The sequence below is a fragment of the Onychomys torridus genome, chromosome 23, assembly GCF_903995425.1.
Source record: "Onychomys torridus chromosome 23, mOncTor1.1, whole genome shotgun sequence".
Taxonomy (NCBI): Eukaryota; Metazoa; Chordata; class Mammalia; order Rodentia; family Cricetidae; genus Onychomys; species Onychomys torridus.
Window position 1 is genome coordinate 1890264 of NC_050465.1, and position 19666 is coordinate 1909929.

General features: G+C 49.7%; 1 protein-coding gene across 3 annotated transcripts in view; it reads left to right on the forward strand.

The window, feature by feature from the left end:
* Armc9 (armadillo repeat containing 9) overlaps nt 1–17870 on the forward strand; it is a 143404-nt gene extending 125534 nt beyond the window's left edge. The window contains exons 22-25 of one of the 3 annotated variants that reach the window (XM_036173451.1): nt 519–655; nt 5573–5699; nt 15916–16085; nt 17150–17870. In XM_036173451.1, coding sequence (XP_036029344.1) covers nt 519–655; nt 5573–5699; nt 15916–16085; nt 17150–17172 — 457 coding nt within the window. In that variant the 3' untranslated portion in view covers nt 17173–17870. Of the gene's footprint in view, nt 1–518; nt 656–5572; nt 5700–15915; nt 16086–17149 lie in introns of those variants that run through there. The other 2 variants (XM_036173452.1, XM_036173454.1) reach the window with 2 other exon arrangements.
* The last annotated feature ends 1796 nt before the right edge of the window (nt 17871–19666 follow it).

Genomic DNA, 19666 nt, shown 5'->3' on the forward strand with positions numbered 1-19666 from the left:
CCAAGCCTGACAACCTAAGTTCAGTACCCAGGTTCTCACACAATGGAAAGGGAACCAACAGCTCCAGGTTGTCTTCTGACCTCCCCCTGCGCACCCCTGGGGGAGCACTCAGGCACATGCTCACATTAAATAAATGTAACATTTGGTTAGGGATTTAGCTCAGTGGTAGAGCACTTGCCCAGCAAGCGCAAGGCCCTGGGTTCCATCCTCAGCTCATAAATAAATAAATAAATAAATAAATAAATAAATAAACAAACAAACAAATAAATAAATAAAAATAAATGTAACATTGTTTAACTTTAAAAGGCAAAACTAACAAAAATGTTTTAAAAAATGTCCATTTCCCAAAAGAGTCTCAGCCACAGCCAACTCCTGCATCTCTTTGGGATGCTACCAAGCCAGCCAGTCTAGCTGAATCAGTAGTCTCCAGGGTCAGTGAGAGGCCATGCTATCTGTATTTATTGGTTTTTTGGTTTGGTTTTGTTTTTTTTTTTTTTTTTTTAAATGCTTTTCTGCAGGCTGGGAGACCATCTCGTTTCTCCCCAGAATGCCCAACGAGCCAGAAATAGCTGTCTGCAGGCCTTACCAGCCACTCAGCCGGATGTCTGCAAAGAGGGCAAACCAGGTGTCGCTGGGCGTGGCACATCCTCTTCATGTAAGAACTCCGTGGGTGCAGAGCCGGTCCTGAGCTCCTGGGTTCAAGAATCCAAGTGAAGCAGAGCCTGCAGGTGCATGCCTGCTCCCGGGAAGCCCTCTGGCCTCAGCCACAGTCCTGGATCTCAGAAGTCCACAGGCCTCCAGTCATACTGACAGATCCTGTTGAAGCGCCTGGAACTCAGTTTAACAGGAGATTTCAGAGTAGCCCATCTCAGCTTGCAATCTGGCTTAGTCCACGTTCCATGGCTATAACAAAATGCCTGCAGCTGGTGTTCATTTTGTGTGTGCCAGGAGTCAACATTGGTAACTTTCTCATTGCTCTCCACCTCATTTTTTGAAGCAGGATCTCTCACTGATCCTGGAGCCCACTGATTCAGCTAGCCCCAGAGATGGCGCTGTTTCTGCCTCCCCGTACTGGAATTACAGGTGTACACTACAGTGCCCTGACGTTTGTGTGGGTCCTGGGGACTGAACTCGGTCTTCGTGTTGCAGAACAAGCACTTTACCAACTGAACTGTCTCTGCAGCCCCTGGGCCTGGGTACTATTTTAAAATAGGTCCCTTTAGTTCACAATCTAGGAAACTGGAAAGTTAAGAGCCAGTGTTCCCACTGGAGCAAGGGCTCCTTGGTTGTGTCACAGCACGGTGGATGGCACTATGGTGGACACACGGACGTACAAGAGACCCAGAGTATGGGCAAGACAGGAGGCCAGCAGTCAGGGAGGGTCAGGGTCACTCTTTTGACTTCATAGCAGTTCATTTTTAAGGGAACCAGTGAGATACCCACAGTAACTTCATTAGCACCCTTCCCGAGGCGGTGACACCTCCTTGACCTAATCACCTTGCCCTTGACCCCCACATCTACAGGTCTCACCACCTCTGCACTGCCAAATGAACCTTCAGGGAACATTCCCAAACCTTATCTAAGCCATCCCAATAGAGACCCATGACCAGGTTTCAGTACTGAGGGTTCAGCCATGTGTTAGAAGGCTCCATGGCATCAGAATGTGCAGCTGGACACACAAACAGCCATGAGGTCAGATTGTGCTTTGAAGTATCCAGTCAGTGGAGTTAAGCAGAAACTGGTGAGGGCATAAAAGTCTATTTTAGATGCCAGAGGGAAAAAAGAATTTTGAATCAGAAATACACAGAGCATTTCTTCTTTAATTTTCAAAAGGAAATTGAAAGGATTGTGAGTAGACCGGATACAACTCTAATCTCCATTCCAGTAGGAAAAGCCACAGAGTAGCAAAGCAGGTCTCAGGAGCTCTGATGCCTCAGCTCATGGTTGGAGTCAAAGGCTGCCATGCCCAGATGCTGAGGAACCAGCTAGTCACTGAGCCCAAAGGAGGTCCCTGTGGCCTTTTGGTTATGGGCAGCTTCAGAGCTTTTGCCAAGTCCCTGGTCAGTGGTTATTTGGCCTCTGTTTGCACCATGAGGGATTAGCTCAGCCATCCAGAGATGTCAGCTGGTTCTGCTGATCTGGAGGATGAGGGTCTCTTTGGATGTGCTTTCGTTCTGAGGTCCTCAAACATGCCAGGCAAGTGTCATACCACTGAGCCACACCACCAGCACCTGTCCCTGTCTCTCGGATAGATTCATCGTGCTGTTGGGGTTCAGAGTACTTGAACTAGTGCATAGAAATGGCTAGGTGGCATGGGTGTCAGTTGCCACAATCGATATTGATATTCACTAATCTTCAAGGGCAGCTGACTTCAGGCCACAGCACACTCCACAGGCAAAGGCAGGAGGATAGTAAGTTCTAAGCCAACCTGGTCTACATTGATCCTGTCAAGGAAGGTGAGGCAGCAGGGGAGACAGGAAGAAGGGGGAGGGCAGAGACAGATGTAGAAAGAATATGAGTGAATATGAATCAGTTTCAGCCCTCTGTGAAGTCCATCAGGGCACTCTGTCTTGGTAGTTAGCATTTCCCAGGGCCTCTGCCTAGTGTGGCCCCAGGGGCTGCCTAGAACCGGGGCAGCCATTTCCCCCAGATGAGGACACCCTGCTAGCCTTCTCCAAGTGCTTGGATGGTCTTCCAAGTGTCAGCTCCTTACCCTGCCCCTGATTGCTCAGCCAGTCTGGGTCCCAGGCTCTGCATTGCCTCCCACTTACGTGTAGGCCTCATCACACTGAACCTCAGTCCTGTCTCCATCATCTGCTAGCCAGGCCTCCAGGCTGTTTTGTTGAGGCATCTGGTTTGCATTTGTTCTGTTCATGGTGTAGACTTCACCTCTCTACTGTCTTTCAGGCTGGTCCATCCATAGCCACCGGCCCCTGAGCCCATTCATCTGTTGGCCATCTGTCCCGTCTGACTGGGGTCTGTTAGAATCTGCAGCTCTCATCAGCCCTGGCCTGAGGGAGGGATGGTTTGTTCTCTCCCTGTCCCATCTTGTCTGGTGTTTATTTCTTCCCACTGGACACTAGGTGGCTTGAGGAAAGTTCTTCCCCAGCCACCACCACATAACTTGAGTGTCAGCCTCACACCAGGTGGGCCCTGTAACCTCAGTACTCAGAAGCAGAGGCAGGAGGAGCACAGCAAGTTCAAGGCCAGGCTGCTCTACATAGCAAGTGGGTTTCAGGTCCAGCTGGGGCTACATCCTGAGATCTCACCCTAGGGGGAAAGAAAATCACACAGGTGAGCAGATGTCAGGTTCAGGTGCCCAGCTCTGTCTGAAATGGACTCGCCACAGAGGAGGACACCTGTCCCAGTAGTTGCCTGTGTGCACCAATGGTGCCCTTTCCTCCCAGATCCTGGCTCTGTCCGTAGGCCCATTTTACTTTGGTGAGACTGCAGAATCTACAGTGTGGCGTGAGATGGGAGGAGAGACAGGAGAAGTGGGCTGCCTTAGTTGCTGCAAAATACCTTGGCAAAAGCAACTTTGGGGAAAGGGATCTGTTCGGCTCACAGTTTCTGATTTCAAACCATCATGGTGGGGAAGTCAAGGCAGCCGGGACTGGAAGCAACCCGTCATATCACACACATGCAAGAGCAGAGAGCAGTGAGTAAGCACGCGCTAGCGTTTGGCTTGTTTTCTTCATCCTTACACAATCCGGGATACCCTGCCCAGGGAGTGGTTCCACTCACAGTGGGAGCATCTTCCTATTAATCAAGGATGCCCACAGGCCAACCTGATCTAGACACACACTGGGACTCCCTTCCCACTTGATTCTAGACTGTATCTTGTTGGTAATTAAAACTAACCATCAGAGCTAGGCAGTGGTGGCTCACGCCTTTGATCCCAGCACTTGGGAGGTAGAGATAGGCAGATCTCTGAGTTCGAGGCCAGCCTGGTCTGTGGAGCAAGTTCCAGTACAGCCAGGGCTACACAGAAAAACTGTCTCAAAACACAAAAACAAAACTAACCGTGAACTTGGTGTGTTGGTGCACATCTTAAGTATCAGTCCTAGAGAGGCAGAGGCAGGCAGATCCCTTTGAGTTCAAGGTTAGCATGGTCTACCTACTGAGCTCCAGACCTATGAGAACCAGTCTCAAAAAGAACATAAATAAAAAACTGGACTGGCTTAGGTGGCTTGGATTCCCAGCACCCACAGTTCCGGGGGTCGGATGCCTCCTTCTGACCTCTGAAGGCTCCTGCATGCACATGGTACTCAGGCACACACATAAACCCATAAAAAATAAACAACAACAGAGATTAGCCACCCCAGGAAGGATGGAACAGGAGCCTCTCACCATTGCTCCTGTCTCCAGCTGTCACTGTGCTGTCTGTGACCCCAGGAAGCCCAGGCCTGAAGGTCTTTCCTGCCCTGGTAGTAGCCTGGGAAAACTGTGAATGGAGGTTTTCCCATGCAGAGGCAGAGCCTGGGTGTGCGGCCACTCAGATGGTACGCAGTTCGCGAGCCTTTGTCTGCTGGCTCACTGTTCCAGCACACTGCTCAGAGAGCGCAGGCAAGCTGTGCCCTGGCCCCTCAGAGAAAGGAGTCAGAAGCTGAAAATTCTAGGCCCAGATAGACTGTAGACCAAACTACCTTTTAGGTTCCATATCAGAAATGGATTTCTTGTTTGAGTCAATAAAAAACCTCTTGCTCTGGATTTGAGGGGAAATGCAGGACTTAATACTTATAAGAAGAGAAAATTTTAAATTGAAAAAGACTGACTAGGTGGCAGTGCACATGCCTTTAATCCCAGCACAGAGGCAGGCGGATCTCTGAGTTCCAAGCTTGATCTACAAAGTGAGTTCCAGACAGCCAGGGCTACACAGAGAAACCCTGTCTCAAAAGAAAGAAAAAGATTGACTAGTCACACCTCAGGGGTGGAGACAGAGGCACTTTCTATCAAGCCCAGACCCTGTCTGTCATAGTGTGGCCTAGCAGTGCCTGGGCCAGAGGATGCATATATGACGAACACAACATGGCCTGTCTCCAGGCCTACACAGAAGCTCAGCAGAACGTTCAGAGGGCCTTGCGGCCTGAACATGCCTGTGACCACTTGCTAGCCCTCCTATGAGCATGCTGAGGGTCCAACCTGGTGGTGTCTCCTCAGGCAACTCTGTGTCCCACTTATTTCTATCTTAAATATGAAACTGCCAGATTTAACAATTCCGGGTACAGGAGACCTAGTTATATTTGTAATAAACAAACATGCCTCCTAGCTTTGAGTGGAGGTGTGAACAGGAGCCCAGGGCTACAGTCCCATGACTATTGGCTTCTCCAGAGGCAGAGAGGAGACTGAAGGCTGCATAGGAAGTGGGACGCTCCTCCCGTACTGTGCCCCGTGCCTCCAAGATTCCAAGCTGCAGGACTAATAAGCCCAGGTCAGTAAAGATCAGGGTCCCGGAGCCAGCACATGCAGGCCTGGGAGTGTGTCTTCCTTGATTGTGCAGCCCAGGTAAGGAAAGAACATCCTAGAAGGCTCCAGGGTGGGTGTGTACTGGGCTCTATCTTCTCCCCAGCAGTTATGAATCCCAAGCTAAGAGAGTGGTTATTAGCTGGACATCAAGAAGAGCCTTGCTTGATTCCCACAGCAGCCCCCAGCTGGCCAAAGGACATGAACCAGGACCCAAACAGTGGACATACCACCAGGTAGGATGTTGTGAGTCCTGGTATCCCCCACTTAGATATTGGGTACCTAGGATCAGCTCCCTCAGGCTAGATATACAGAATCTTTTTTTTTTTTTTTTTCTTGAGAGGGTTTCTCCATGTAGCCCTGGCTATCCTGGAACTTGACCAAGGTGGCCTCAAGAGATCCACCTGTCTCTACCTCCCAAGTGCTGGGATTAAAGGCATGTGCCAGCCGGGCGGTGGTGGTGCACGCCTGTAATCCCAGCACTCAGGAGGCAGAGACAGATGGATCTCTGTGAGTTTGAATCCAGCCTGGTCTACAAAGCAAGTTCCAGGACAGCCTCCAAAGCTACAGAGAAACCCTGTCTCGAAAAACCAAAATAAAATAAAATAAAATCAAGGCGTGTGCCACCTCTTCCCAGCTGATATATAGCATCTTAGAGGTCTTCTGTGTCCCCACAAAAGTCAAAGAGACTTCTCTGGAGCCTGAAACATGGTAAATATGCCCAGTGGGAAGGCCTGGTGGCCTGTCAGTGTGTCGGAGCTCAGGGACAGTGGGGACCTGAGAGCCACTCTGTTGGTTTTGTTTTGTTTTGTTTTGTTTTTTGGTTGTATTATATTTTTATGTGAGTGCTCTGCATGTATACCTGTATGACAGAAGAGGGCATCAGGTCCTATTATAGATGGTTGTGAGCTACCATGTGGGTGATGGGAATTGAACTCAGGACCTCTGGAAGAGCAGCCAATGCTCTGAACTGCTGAGCCATCTCTCCAGCCCCCTTGCTTTGGCTTTTGAGACAGGGTTTCACTGTGTAGCTTTGGCTGGTCTAGATATCACTCAAACCCGCAGAGATCCACCTGCCTTAGCTTGAAGAATTGTCAGGAAGCCACACCTGATGGTGGACACCTATGACCCTAGCACTCCAGAAGCTAAGGCAGGGGCGATCAGGAGTTTGAAGCCAGCCTGGGCTGCATGGAAAGACTTGGTCCAAAAAGAGAGAGAGGTGAGGGGAGGGAGGGAGAGGAAGGGAGGGAGGGAGGGGGTAGAGGGGAGGGAGGGGAGGAAGGCTGCTGGAAGTGCCCAGGGGATGAGTGACCTGCAGCAGCAGGCTCTTCGCTTCCACAGGAGATGGGACATTAGGAAATGGCTCAGATTCCATAGACAGAAACTGGCCCTGGAGTAAGACAAAAGGTGTTTCCTTTCTCTGCCCCAGTGAGCAGATCTTCGGTGGGTCACTACTGTCTTTCCGTCTAAAAGCTCCTCCTGAGGGTCTCAGTGGCCCCTTGAGACAACCTCAGGGAGGGGCACCTTGTCCATCTCCTGGCCTTCTGTCCTCTGACCACATAAGCCCAGCAGGCAGAGCAACTTCAAGAGGGAGGGTACAGTCTCTAGCATGGAAATAAAGCTGGAGTGTGCTGAGTGAGCATGCCCTCTCAGACTCCACATTGGAGGAATGAGGCCATGGCCTCATGGGCCTTCCGTGACCTGCCTTCCTAATAGACTGGGAGATGCTCCCATCCACGTCTTCAGTAAGCACCCCCAATGGTACCTGCAGAACCTCCCACTACCACCACACACACCCATCACCGTGGTGTCAGTGGTCAACAGAAGCCTCTCTCCTGTGGTGTCTCTACCTCATTAGCCAGCCTGCCATGGCCCTTCTTCCATCTCTTGGAATTATTAAAAGAGAGTTTGTCTACCAGCTCAGGGGCCCCTTGGCTCTGGGTCTCCCCTACAGTGAGGGTAAGGATCAAAGTTAGCAAACTCAGAGGGGTAGGCACCAGCTCCTCACTTTGCTGCTTGCTCCCACAACAGATGGGCCCTCGCCTGCTCTTCAGCTAAGCCAAATCTGCCCTTCCTGGGCCGAGGCCTCTTTCTTCCTGTAAATGCTGAGCTCATTTCCGAAGCTCACCACTCAAGACAGCCCTTTCCCTAAAAATAGCCATTCTCACAGTGGCAGGGCACCTCCACTTGTTCCCCTGGAGACGCTCCCTCACCCCACCCGGCTGGCCCCCCAAGCGTCTACTAGGCACAGATGCCCGCTGGAGTTGAACTCTTAGGTACCTTCATCTTCCTTCAGGGACAGAATTCAGCCCTTTCTAAATGTGGGGGTTCTGTATGAGGAAGAATGGGGTGGAAAGAGGGAAGTGGACACACTGTTGTTGTCTGTCCCCCCCTCCCCCACGGACCGTGCAGGGAATTATTTACCTCCCCCCAGCCTCTTGTTTGCTGGACTGTCCTCAGCTCAGCCCCCTTCCCTCCTACCCGACCACAAAAACAGGTCACACCCCTGACCACAGGCTTCAGGCAGCCACAGTCCTCTCCTCCAGTCAGGGAGTCAGCTGTGCCATCAAAGGGCCACAGCTGATCCCACCGTCCTCAGAGATAGCATGGGTGGGTGTTCCTAGCTGTTGGGAAGCATGTTAGATGAATACATGGGAGACAGGGAAAAGGCCTGGCTATCTGCACACACACCCTATCTGTCTCTGGGGTAGGGACAGTGCTTCATCCCAGAAGAGCGGAGTGTCTGGGCAGCCATAGCCCTGGATACACTGAATGATAGCCCTACTCCACTGGCCAGACCCTGGGGCCTTCGGACAGAGCTGCTGTGCAAGCTCCAGTACTTTCCAGCACCTCGTCTCACTATAAAATTACTTTTGGGGGAACCAGAAATGAAGTTCAGACCTCACTGTCCCCTCTTCCTCCTCCATGTAAAAACTTCTTTTTTAAAAACTTCACAGTCAGTTTGCATATGTGCATGATGTGGAGTCAGGACGTGTGACATGGTACATGTATGAAAGCTACAGGACAGCTTGGCAGAGTTGGTCTTGCCTTCTACCGTCATGTACTTGCTGGAGATTGAATTCGGGTCACCAAGCTTGAGCACCAAGCACCTACATGCAGAGCCATCTCCAGCTCCTTCCTGCCAGCTCCTTCGAATCCCTGGCATTAAGTCACTGGAAAACACTGGTGACCAGATTTTAAAAATACATTTATTGCACCAGGCTGTGAGTTGAAGGCCAGCCTGGGCTACATAGCAAGCTCTTGTTCCGAACTTCAGAAAAACAACATAAAGCCAGCAAGTTGGATCTGTGAGTACAGGCACCTGCTACCAAGCCTAAACACCTGAGTTTGAGCCCCAAGATCCACATATTAGAAGGGGTGAACTGACTCCCACACATTGTCATTGATCTCCACACATGGGCCACAGTATGTCCACACCCACACACATGCACACAAAATACAGAAATAAAGTGTTTTAAAAGACGGAGAAAGCAAGAAGAATGCATTTGAGCCAAGGCATTGCCCCAGTCAGCACTCAGTCCCAGCTGCAGGCCCTTGCTTGTTCCCGGACATTAGCACCCAGGAAGGAGATCACCTTGAATGTACCTTGCCATTCCATCATCTGCAGGCCTGCCACCACAGGATGGCATGATGCTGGCACATGGGCTGTCGGTGGCCCTGTGAGATACAGAAAGCAACCACAGATGAGCGGGAGGGGAGATCCACAGATGGAGTGCACATGCCTAATCCCAGGCCCAGAACCTTCCTTACTTAGAAAAGAAATGATTATTTAATAGAGCTTAAGGGTTGGAGAGACGGCCTAGCAGTTAAGAGCACTGGCTGCTCTTCCAGAGGTCCTGAGTTCAAGTCCCAGCAACCTCAAGGTAGCTCACAACCATCTGTGATTGGACCTGATTCCCTCTTCTGGTGTGCCTGAAGATAGGTAACTCATATACATAAAATAATTAAATAAATATTTAAATAGAGCTTAAACATCCCTAATCTGAAATCCAAAATGCTCCAAAATCTGAAACTTTTGAACACTGACTTTATAGTAAGTAGAACTTGGTAGAACTTGTTTTGTTGTTGTTGTTGTTGTTTGTTTGTTGGGGGTGTGTGTGCAGGTTCCTATGTGTATGTTTGCTCTGTGGGGCGTCGGGCGTCAGCTGACTTCCTTGATTGGTTCCCACTTCATATGCTGGATCTCAGTTGAATTCAGAACTCGCTGATTCGGGATTTCCGTTTGTCTCCTGTGTCCAGGGATACCCGGCGGCTCACCGAGACTACCCGGCATTTATGTTCATGTGGGTCTAGGGATTCCAATTCCAGTCACACTTGAATAAGAGGTGCTTTACCTGGGGAGCTGTCTCCCCAGCCCTCTGTTTAGTTTTTGAGACGGGCTTTTACTGCATAGCTCTGACTGGCCTGGATCTCACTATGTAGGCCAAGCTGGCCTTGATGTTGACCATACTGATGCTTCAGTCTCCCAAGTGCTGGGATTAGAGATGTGCACCACCAAGCACACCTGGTTTAGGTTTAAGAAAAAATTTCAAATGCTGTTTGAAGCAGGTGTTCCAGCACCGTGTGTAATCCCAGCATTTAGGAGGCAGAGACAGGAAGACCAGGAGTGGCAGGCATGGGGCTGGAGAGAAAGCATGTACTGCACAGCCTTGGGACCTGAGTTTGGGTCCCCAGCACCCGTGTACAAGGCAGGTGTGGCTGTGTGCACTGTTATTCTGGTGCTGGGGAGGCAAGGAGGAGAAGACAGGATTGCTGAGGCTGGCTAGCCAGCCAGTATAACCAAAAACAAACAAAACTGAGCTCCAGGTTCAGTGAAGAGACCCTGTATCCAGGGGATGAAGTAGAAGGGACAGGACAGAGACCCAAACCCGGGCAGCAGCGGCGCACGCCTTTAATCTCAGCACTTAGGAGCCAGAGGCAGGCAGAGCTCTGAGTTCGAGGTCAGTCTGATCTACAGAGTGAGATCCAGGACAGCCAGGGCTGTTTCACAGAGAAACCCTGTCTTGAAAAACCAAAGAAAAAGAGCAGAGACTGGCTCTCGCCCTCTGCCCTCCAGCAGGCATGTGCCTGCATGCATTCATAAACATGCACATGCACACACACACACAAAGAAAGTTCCAGACTAGCTTGAACTACATAGCTACACTCAGTATTTGCTTTTTGATTTTGTTGTTGTTATTTGTCTGTTTCTTTGTTTTGAGACCGAGTCTCACTGTATATCCCAGGCTGGCCCTAGACCATAGCAGTCTGCCTTCCCTAGCATCCTGTGTGCTGAGATTATAGGCATGTATCACTAGGCCTCACAAGATCCTGTCTTTAAAAACTATAAAGTTATATTCAGGTTATATTGTGTATATTCATATAATGCACACATGAAGCATAAATTTCTTGTTGTTTTTGAGACAGGGTCTCACCCTGTAGCCTTGGCTAGCCTAAAACTCACTATGAAAACCAGGCTGGGTTGGGGATTTAGTTCAGTGTTCAGAGTACTGTTCAATCCTCAGCTCAAAATAAATAAATAAATAAATAAATAAATAAATAATAAATAAATAAATAAATAAATAAATAAATAAATAAAACCAGGCTGACCTTGAACTCATGGAGAGCCACCTGTTTCTGCCTCTTAGTGTTGGGATTAAAGGTGTGTGCCACCATGCCCAGCAGCATAAAGGAATTTTTGCAATAAGATGGGAGACGACTCAGCAACTAAGGTGCTCACCTCAGAGGGGATAGAAGTTTATTGTAGAGCCAAGTAGAGTGGCCATGGCCCAGAAACTCGGATTTAGGTCACCTCAAATTCAGTGTTCCAAATTCAGTCTAATGGTGTTTTTATGACCCGAACAAAGAAAGCCCTGAGCCAGGTCACTTTGCAAACACATTGGTGGTTGGTGAAGGGAGAGTCTCTGCTATAGACTTCAGATACTGTCTGATGACTCCCCAGCCTTTTGGTGGGTGGGAACTGGAGTTTTGTCTCTACATTCCAACAAGCTTTATCCATTTGTCTAGGATGTCAGGTCAGATGTGGAGTTGGGCAAGGAATGGCTATTTGGAGTGCTGAAGATAGCCCAAGAGAAACTGTACTAGCCCTGCATCTAACACTCCAGCCTCACCATAGATTACATTCTCAGCAGTTAATGAGCTGTAGAAAGTGAAATAAACGGTGTGGCTTCTTTCTGGGAACTTTACACTGTGCTAGCAGAGGACCTGGCTTTAGTTCCCAGCACTCACCCCGAACAGTTCACTACAATCTATAACCACAGTTTCAGTGAGATCTGACTGCCTTGTCTGGCCTCTAAGCCCAGGCACACACGTGATGCACATGCATACATGCAGGCCCTCACATATACATAAAAAAGAGAGGGACTTGGATCCTACACAGCCAGGCATGGTAATGCACACTTTTGATTCCAGCACTTGAGAAGCAGAGGCAGGTGTCTATGAGTTCAAGGTCATCCTGGTCTACATAGAGAAACCCTGCCTTCCCCCAAAAAAGACTTGGCTCCTGTCCCCTAGACATTTCATTATACCTATGAATATGTCCCAAAATGTTTTTAAACTAAATCCAAAATAATTCTAGCCCCAAGCATTTCAGATAAAAGAGATTCATCTCTCCTGCGGCTTTGCTTTTTAAATAAGAGAAAAGAGTTTATGTGTATGGCTTTTTTTTTTCTCCCTCATGTCTCCTCCAGATATGTGGCAGCTCAAGATACAGTATTTTTTACATCCAGATAAAAGTGACTCTGAGGCCGTGGAGAGCCGAGTGTGTGTGCACGGGTGTGAACTCTTGGTGGGTGTTAGACATCTGCCTTCACACAGTAGGTTTTTTTCCTCTCCCATTACCCACCTTATCTCCACCACTGTCTAGGTCTCATTATTCTCAGGATGAGGTGTCTGTGGCAGCAACCAAGAGCCAGTTCCAGATCTAGTGAGCAGAGAGTACAGAGCAGTGCCCAGGCACCTCCTGTAGCTTCCTGCAGAAGGAGAGACCGTCGGATCCTCTGCTGGGGTCTCAGCTGCTGGCGTACTGACTCAGCAGCATTCCAGACAGCGAAGCTGCACTCTCCCTGGTGTCTTGTACTGCTCTTCCCTGCCAACACAATGTCCCCACTGACAGTTGACATAAAGTGGCACCCTAATAAATCCTCGCCTATATTGGGGCACCTCCCAATGAACACAAACGTCAAACTGCCATGTGTTCCTGCAGCAAATGATTTTCTGGAGCTTATGGGAGAGTCCCTCCTGGACTTCCTTTCTGCCCACCTACTCTGCTGTCCCCTAACCTGGCATCCTCTATCCACCCAGGGCTGTTTCCTGGTTCCAGCTCTGGCTCTGGGCAGCTCGTTCACCACCCTGGGTGGGGACCCAGAGCTGCTCTGCCTCTGGCAGAGCCTTTCCATCCCCCTGCAGGAGCTGATGACACCTCCTTCTAACACATCGTCCTGCAGCAGCAACCAAGATTTGGAGTACTCTGTTGGGCTGGTTCCCTGGTGTTCTGGGAAGGACAATGGTCTCCATCACTAGAGGGAAGAGCCAGCCTGAGGGAGCCCCTGCCTGAGGGTTCTCTCTCCTTCAAGGGTCACGTGCTGCTAAGAAAGAGCACACCCTATGGCTCTTACAGTATGAGTCAAGGTTCTTCCAAAAGACAACACTATGTGTATCTAGAGAGAGAGTTTTGTTTTGTTTTTTTCAAGACAAGGTTTCTCTGTGTAACAGTCCTCGCTGTCCTGGAACTCCCTCTGTAGACCAGGCTGGCCTCGAACTCAGAGATCCACTTGCCTCTGCCTCCTGAATGCTGGGAATCTTTTTTTTTTTTTTTTTTTTTTTAATTAAACATAGATTCTCACTATGTAGGCTTGGTTGGCCTGGAACTTGATTTGTATTCCTGGCTGGCCTCGAACTCACAAAGACCAGCTTGTTTCTGCCTCCTGAGTGCTGAGACTAAAGGTGTGGCAATATTTATTATTTTTAATTATGTGTATATGCGTGTGACTGTGTATAGGTGTGTTCATGGGAGTTGAGATGCCCAAGAAAGCTGAGGTGTAAGACCCCCTGGAGCTGCAGTGGCAAGTGGTTGTGAGGGACCCGACATGGGTGCTGAGAACTGAACTCTCCAGCCCCGTGTTTAAACATTTTACAGATGGAGAAGGTGAAGCCTCCAACCTGTCCGAGGACTTGTTCGTGTGCAGCCACCAGCTAGAGAAGGGCAGAGCTGACCCTGCACTTCTCCAGGGAGAGCGTCTCATGCTTCCTTTGGTTCTGGGTGTCATTCCTCAACAGAGAGCACATCCTTCACTGCTGTAGGAGGTGGGGGGGTCCTGCAGCCTGTCGCCATCTCTATACCAGCTCAGGATCCCCCATTGGCAAGCTCAAACCCATCTGGACCCACAAACCATATGTACTTCACACCCTAAGGCACGCATTTGCTTAGGGAAGGGAAGACCAGCCACCTGCGGCTTGTGTGTGTGCTGCAGTGAGCTGGTGGGCTCCTTTAATGGTGACAACGTGAAGCAATGGCCTGGCACCTCCCCACCTCACACATAGGAAGACAGTTTTGTAAGTAGTGAGAGGCCTGCCCTCACTGTGAGAAAACAGAGTTCAGCATGACAGTTCAGCCCAGCTCCAGCTCATTAGTGGGAGGCCCCAGAATCCGGATCCCAAAGTTCTAGTCTGACAACACCAAGCTGTGGGGAATTGGCGAAAGACATCTGGAAAGCGGCTGTTCTCAGCTCCTGCGTCACTGCCTGCCTGCTCTGTGGATGACCTCAGGAAGGCTCCTGAACTTTGTACCCTCAGTCTACATCTGCTAAGATGGAACACCTGTGTCATAGGACTTGTCCGAGGTTTAACATCACTGTGTCAGCAAGGCCTTCCCTGGCTGCCTCCTAAACTGCTTTCCGTGTGCTGCAGAAGTGAATCTCCACATTTGAGAGGCTGGATGCCCTGACTGGGCCAGTTTTCCCATTCTGGGTGGAAGTCTGATGCCATACCCTTCAAAGTGCGCCAGCAGTATGGACTCCTTCACCCTGGAAAACTGTCTCCTCACCATTACCTGTTTCTGGGGGCTGCCTCTCCTCCTTAGCTCATGGCCCTTACTGTATCCTCAAGGTTTTGGGATCCAGCCTGGCTGACTACAGCTATCTGCTGTAACCACTGTTGCCTGCCAGGTGACCCTGGCATGCATTCAAAACCCTTTAGGATAAGCAAAGTCATTAAGATAGCCAGCCATGCTCATAGTGTCAGCCACTGATATGGAGACCTTTATTTTTTTCACATTTACCGACTTAATTTATTTAATGTGTGTGTGTGTGTGTGTGTGTGTGTGTTCACGTGCGTGCATGAGCACCCTTCTCCCACCCCATTTTAAAGGATATTATAGGAGACATTTATGCCTTATAGACTACTGAGACAATGGTCCCCAAGGAATTAGTATGTCTCCCAGGAAGAGATTGCAGGTCTGACAACCATCAGACCACCTTGCAGGAGAGACTGGAGCTGAGAGTAATGGGCCAGGGATGGACAGGATCACTTTTTGACCAGGACTGCTTAGCTAGGTAAACCTCTTTCCTTCAGTTTAAAGCTGAACTAGGATCCTGTCGACAGGTTCAGGGCTTGGGGTATCCAGTAGACCTTTTTATTTGTTTTCCTTCCTTCTGTGACTTTGAATAAATCTCCTTTCTCTGTTTTTCGCTGCTGTGCAGGTCTTGAACAGTCCTAGTGAGGACAAGAGACCAAGCCTGGCTTGCTCGGGCTGCCAGAGCCCAGACTGACAGGAACAGATCCTCTAACGCTCCTACAGCAGTGTTCTCCTGGGTTCAGGAGCATGTGATATGGACCCCTTTGGGGCCATGCCAGCACCTCCCTGACATGCAGTCTGAGCTGTCACTGCCAGTGGGCTGGTGAGATGGTTGAGTGGATAAAGGCACCTACCACCAGGCCTGATGACTGCATTTCATCCCCAGATTGGGGGAGGGGAGGACTGACTCCTGCGAGCTGTCTTCTGACCCCCCTGTGTGTTCTGTGGCATGTGCTCCCTCTCCCAAAATAAATCAGTATAAACATTTTGGCAGGGCATGGTAGTGCACACCTTTAATCCCAGCACTGGAGAGGCAGAGCCAGGAGAATCTCTGAGTTCCAGGTCATCCTGATTTATATAGCAAGTTCCAGGGCAGCCAGAGCTATATACTAAGACCCTATTTCAAAAAACCAAATAAGTTAATTAAATGTCAGTACTCTCCCAGGCCCTCATCCCCTTCCCCACCCTGTTAGCCCCTTAACTGTTATTTCTTCCTCATCCTCATCCTCCTCCCCTGGAACATAGCTGCCACATTCTCGGGGTTCACAGAATTAGTGGCTCCCCTCCTCTTAGAGTCCCTCCTCCTGACTTTCTGTTTAACAGTTGTGACTCTAGACTGTACATTTCTTTTCTCCTAGGGAATTCACATCAGCCTTCACCTTCAGGCCCTGGGTACCCAGTACTCCAGAGACCATGCAGCTGAACACACTCAAGGCCAGAGCATCGTCTCTGGCTCCACAGTTCTCAAGTGGTCCCCAACAGGCCAGCCGCCCAGCTTCCACAGCATCCTCCAAGAGGGGCCTGTACAGTAAGTCAGCCAGCACCTTGGTGGGAGGCTCAGAGGAAGGGCCTTGTGCTCCTGTATTTGGGCCCATGAACTATTTGTGCCCAGGCAAATGGGAAAGGCACATTTCTCTGCTCTTCAGGACCAGGGCCTTTTCCAGTGGCTTCCTTTGCCTGGAGACCTGTCTTTTATTAACTTTTGCTGTTTATTCATTGCTCTTAGTTAGGAAGCTAGTGTATAAGCTAGCTGAGTGACACCCTGAAATCATATCCCTTAGAAATAAGATCCCTACATCCGGGGCCTTGCAAAGACCATCTGCACCTGTCTTGGTTGCATAAGGTTGGTCTAGAACTCAGATCCACCTTCCGGTGGGAGGCTCCGCTCAAACCCAGCCTCTCCATCTTTCTCACCCTCTTTCAGCCTCAGCCTGTTGACTGATCTCCCCAGCTGGGCTTTACTAACAAGAAGAACAAAAGTACAGAGCAAAGATGTTAAGCAGCAAACAGTCGCCAGCCTGGGTACAGCCCTGCCACCGCCCTCCCTGGCCAGGCCCTGGTGTTCTAGAGCCCATGATGGGCTCTCCCTATTCCCTCTGGAAATGATGAAGCAGGGGTTCAGGTCAGGCTACTTCCTCCCAGGCCCTGAGACAGTGCCAAGGGACCATGGGAAAACCTGACCAGGAGGAAACAGGCCATTCTGACCCTGCTCTGTCTGCACAGGGTTGGGGTGTCTCCGTTGACATTCATCACAATAATAACACCCTGTAGCTGATAAGCTGGCCATACCCCACATCCAGCAACATCACATGGCCCAAGCCTGGTGTACAGAGCCCCCGAGTGGTAGATTCCACATGTCCTGTGGACTCAGCAAACGTGAACTATTGCCAGGAGGCACATTGAGCAAACCGACCAGGCAGCAGCTTCCTGTGAGGAAGGACCAGGGCAGGCCACAGAGCCAGGACCCAGGAGGGAAAGTTCTTGTTATTCTCTTTGCACAAAGGCAGATTGAAATAAGGGACTGTATGGAATAGAGGGGTTTTGTGCAGGACCACTTGGCACTGGCATCTGGCTCTGGCTTCTCTCCTCCAGGCAGTCAGCACCACAGGAAGTGAAGATGGCTTCTTTCCCAAGCTGTCACTGTCACGTGTCTGATGACCCATCGACTCCTGGTTCTCTAACAGCAGCTGCAGGTGATGGATGTGAAGAGACACTTGTCTCTGCGATCCTAGGTGTGGAGGATCCCAGGAATGCCAGCCCCTCCAGGCTGCCCAGGCATGAGGCTGTCAGAACTCCACTATCCAGGCATTGTCTCCTCAGACCGAGCCGTGGGCAGAGGGCTGGGTGAGGCCTTGACTGCCCTCCTGGTGAGAAGAGGTTACCTGGTCATCCTTTGCACCCAGAGGAGAAAAGGGGGTAGCCTTTGACCTCAAGACACTTTGTGGCCACAGGGAATGGCAAATTCCAGACTCAGCTTCTCTGGCCTTCATAGAGTCTAAGCTAGACATGAAGCCATACCATCAAGCCATCCAGACCGAGAAGGCTATGCCGGAAGAGTCTTCCCTCCCGCCCCATGCTTGGCCCAGGTGAAAGATGACACCTCATTCCTCATATGAACCAATTACGAGCCAATAAGGAGGTCGGGGAGCCTCCTCGTTCTCAAAGGCTCAGCCTCAGCCAGGGTATTTGCTGCCTCTAAACCAGTGGTTCCCAACCTGTGGGTTGTGACTCCTTCAGAGGGGAGGTCAAAGGACCTTTTCATAGGGGCCACATATCAAATATCCTGCATATCAGATATGATTATGATTCATAACAATAGCAAAATTCAGTTATGAAGTAGCAATGAAAATAATTGTATGGTTGGCGGTCACCACAACCTGAGGACCTGTATTACAGGTCACAGCATTAGGAAGGTTGAGAACCACTGCTCTAAACTCTGCTGAAAGATCTATTTCCGGAGATGGGATGAAGGGGATGAGGAAAAGACGTGGACACATTGCTCATGTACTAAGTTCTAAAAAATAAATTTAAGGGTTGGGGATTTAGCTCAGTGGTAGAGCATCTGCCTAGCAAGCGCAAGGCCCTGGGTTCGATCCTCAGCTCAAATAAATAAATAAAATTAAAAACAAGACTATGCTATGGGCCCAGGGACATCGCTCATGGGGTAGAGTGTTTGCCTGGCATGCACAAAGCCCTGGGTTCCATCTTTAGTAGCACAGAAACCATGCTTGGTCATATTCACCTGTCATTCAGCACTCAGGAGGGGGGTGGGGGAATGGGAGTAAGATGCTCAAGATCATCCTGTGCTACATAGTGAGTTTGAGGACAGCCTGGGCTATATGAGACCTGGCTTCTAGAAGAAGAATAAGGTGTGATCTATAATACAAAGTAGACTCAGGCTCCCCAAACAGTTGTTTGGGTTTCTGTGGTTGTTTTCAGATTGGTTGGCTTTATGTATCTTGACCTGCATCTCTGTGTGGGCTCATGTATGTGCCCAGTGCCCACAGAGACCAGAAGAAGGTCTCAGAAGCCCTCACACTGGAGTTACAGGCAGCTGTGAGCCTCCATATAGGCCCTGGGAATAGCAGGTTTTCTGCAAGAGCAACAAATGCTCTTAACCACTGAGCCATCTCTCCTGTGCCTCTTTATACAGATTTAAAGACCTTAGAAAGGTGACCAGCTTGACCTGGCTCCCTCCCCTCACCCTAAGAAGACAGTAGATATAAAGACTCCACCAGCATAATAATCAATCCCACCACCTACTCCTTACCAAGATAACATCAGGCTCAAGTCCTAGGAAAGAAAAAACTGCCTACGGAGCTGGTGTCCTGAATGTTAACCAAGTTATAAAGCTGGATAAAGTTAATTAATCAGCGTCAACAGCCAGGTGTGGTGATGCATGACTTTAGTCCCAGCACTCGGGCGGATGGATCTTTGTGAGTTAGAGGCCAGCCTGGTCTACAGAGCAAGCCAGCCAAATCTACAAAGGGAAACCTTGTCTTCAAAATAAATTAGTGAGGGGTTAGGGATTTAGCTCAGTGGTAGAGCGCTTGCCTGGGTTCAGTCCTCAGCTCTGAAAAAAAAGACAATAAATAAATCAATAAATTAGTGCCAGGCAGTGGTGGTGCACGCCTTTAATCCCAGCACTCGGGAGGCAGAGCCAGGCAGATCTCTGTGAGTTTGAGGCCAGCCTGGTCTACAGAGTGAGTTCCAGGAAAGGCGCCAAAGCTACACAAAAACCTTGTCTAGAAAATAAATAAATAGATAGATAGATGATAGATAGATAGATAGATAGATAGATAAAATTAAAATAATTAGTATCAGGGTGACAAGATCACATGCCATCCCCCAGGTACTCCCAACAATGGCCCCTGACTCCTCAAGACATCAGGCAGAGGGACCAGCCCTTAAACAGATGGCAGCAAGTTAGCCTGAGGTGATGTGAGCTAGTCAAGGGCTGGCATCCAGGGTGATCTTGGAACAACAAATGCTCTTCACCATGAAGCCGTCTCTTCGGCTCCTCTGTGCAGTTGTAAAGGGCTTAGAAATGTAGCCAGCTTGACCTGTCTCCCGCCCCACCCTGGTCTGGCAGTCACATCTCTCTCCAAC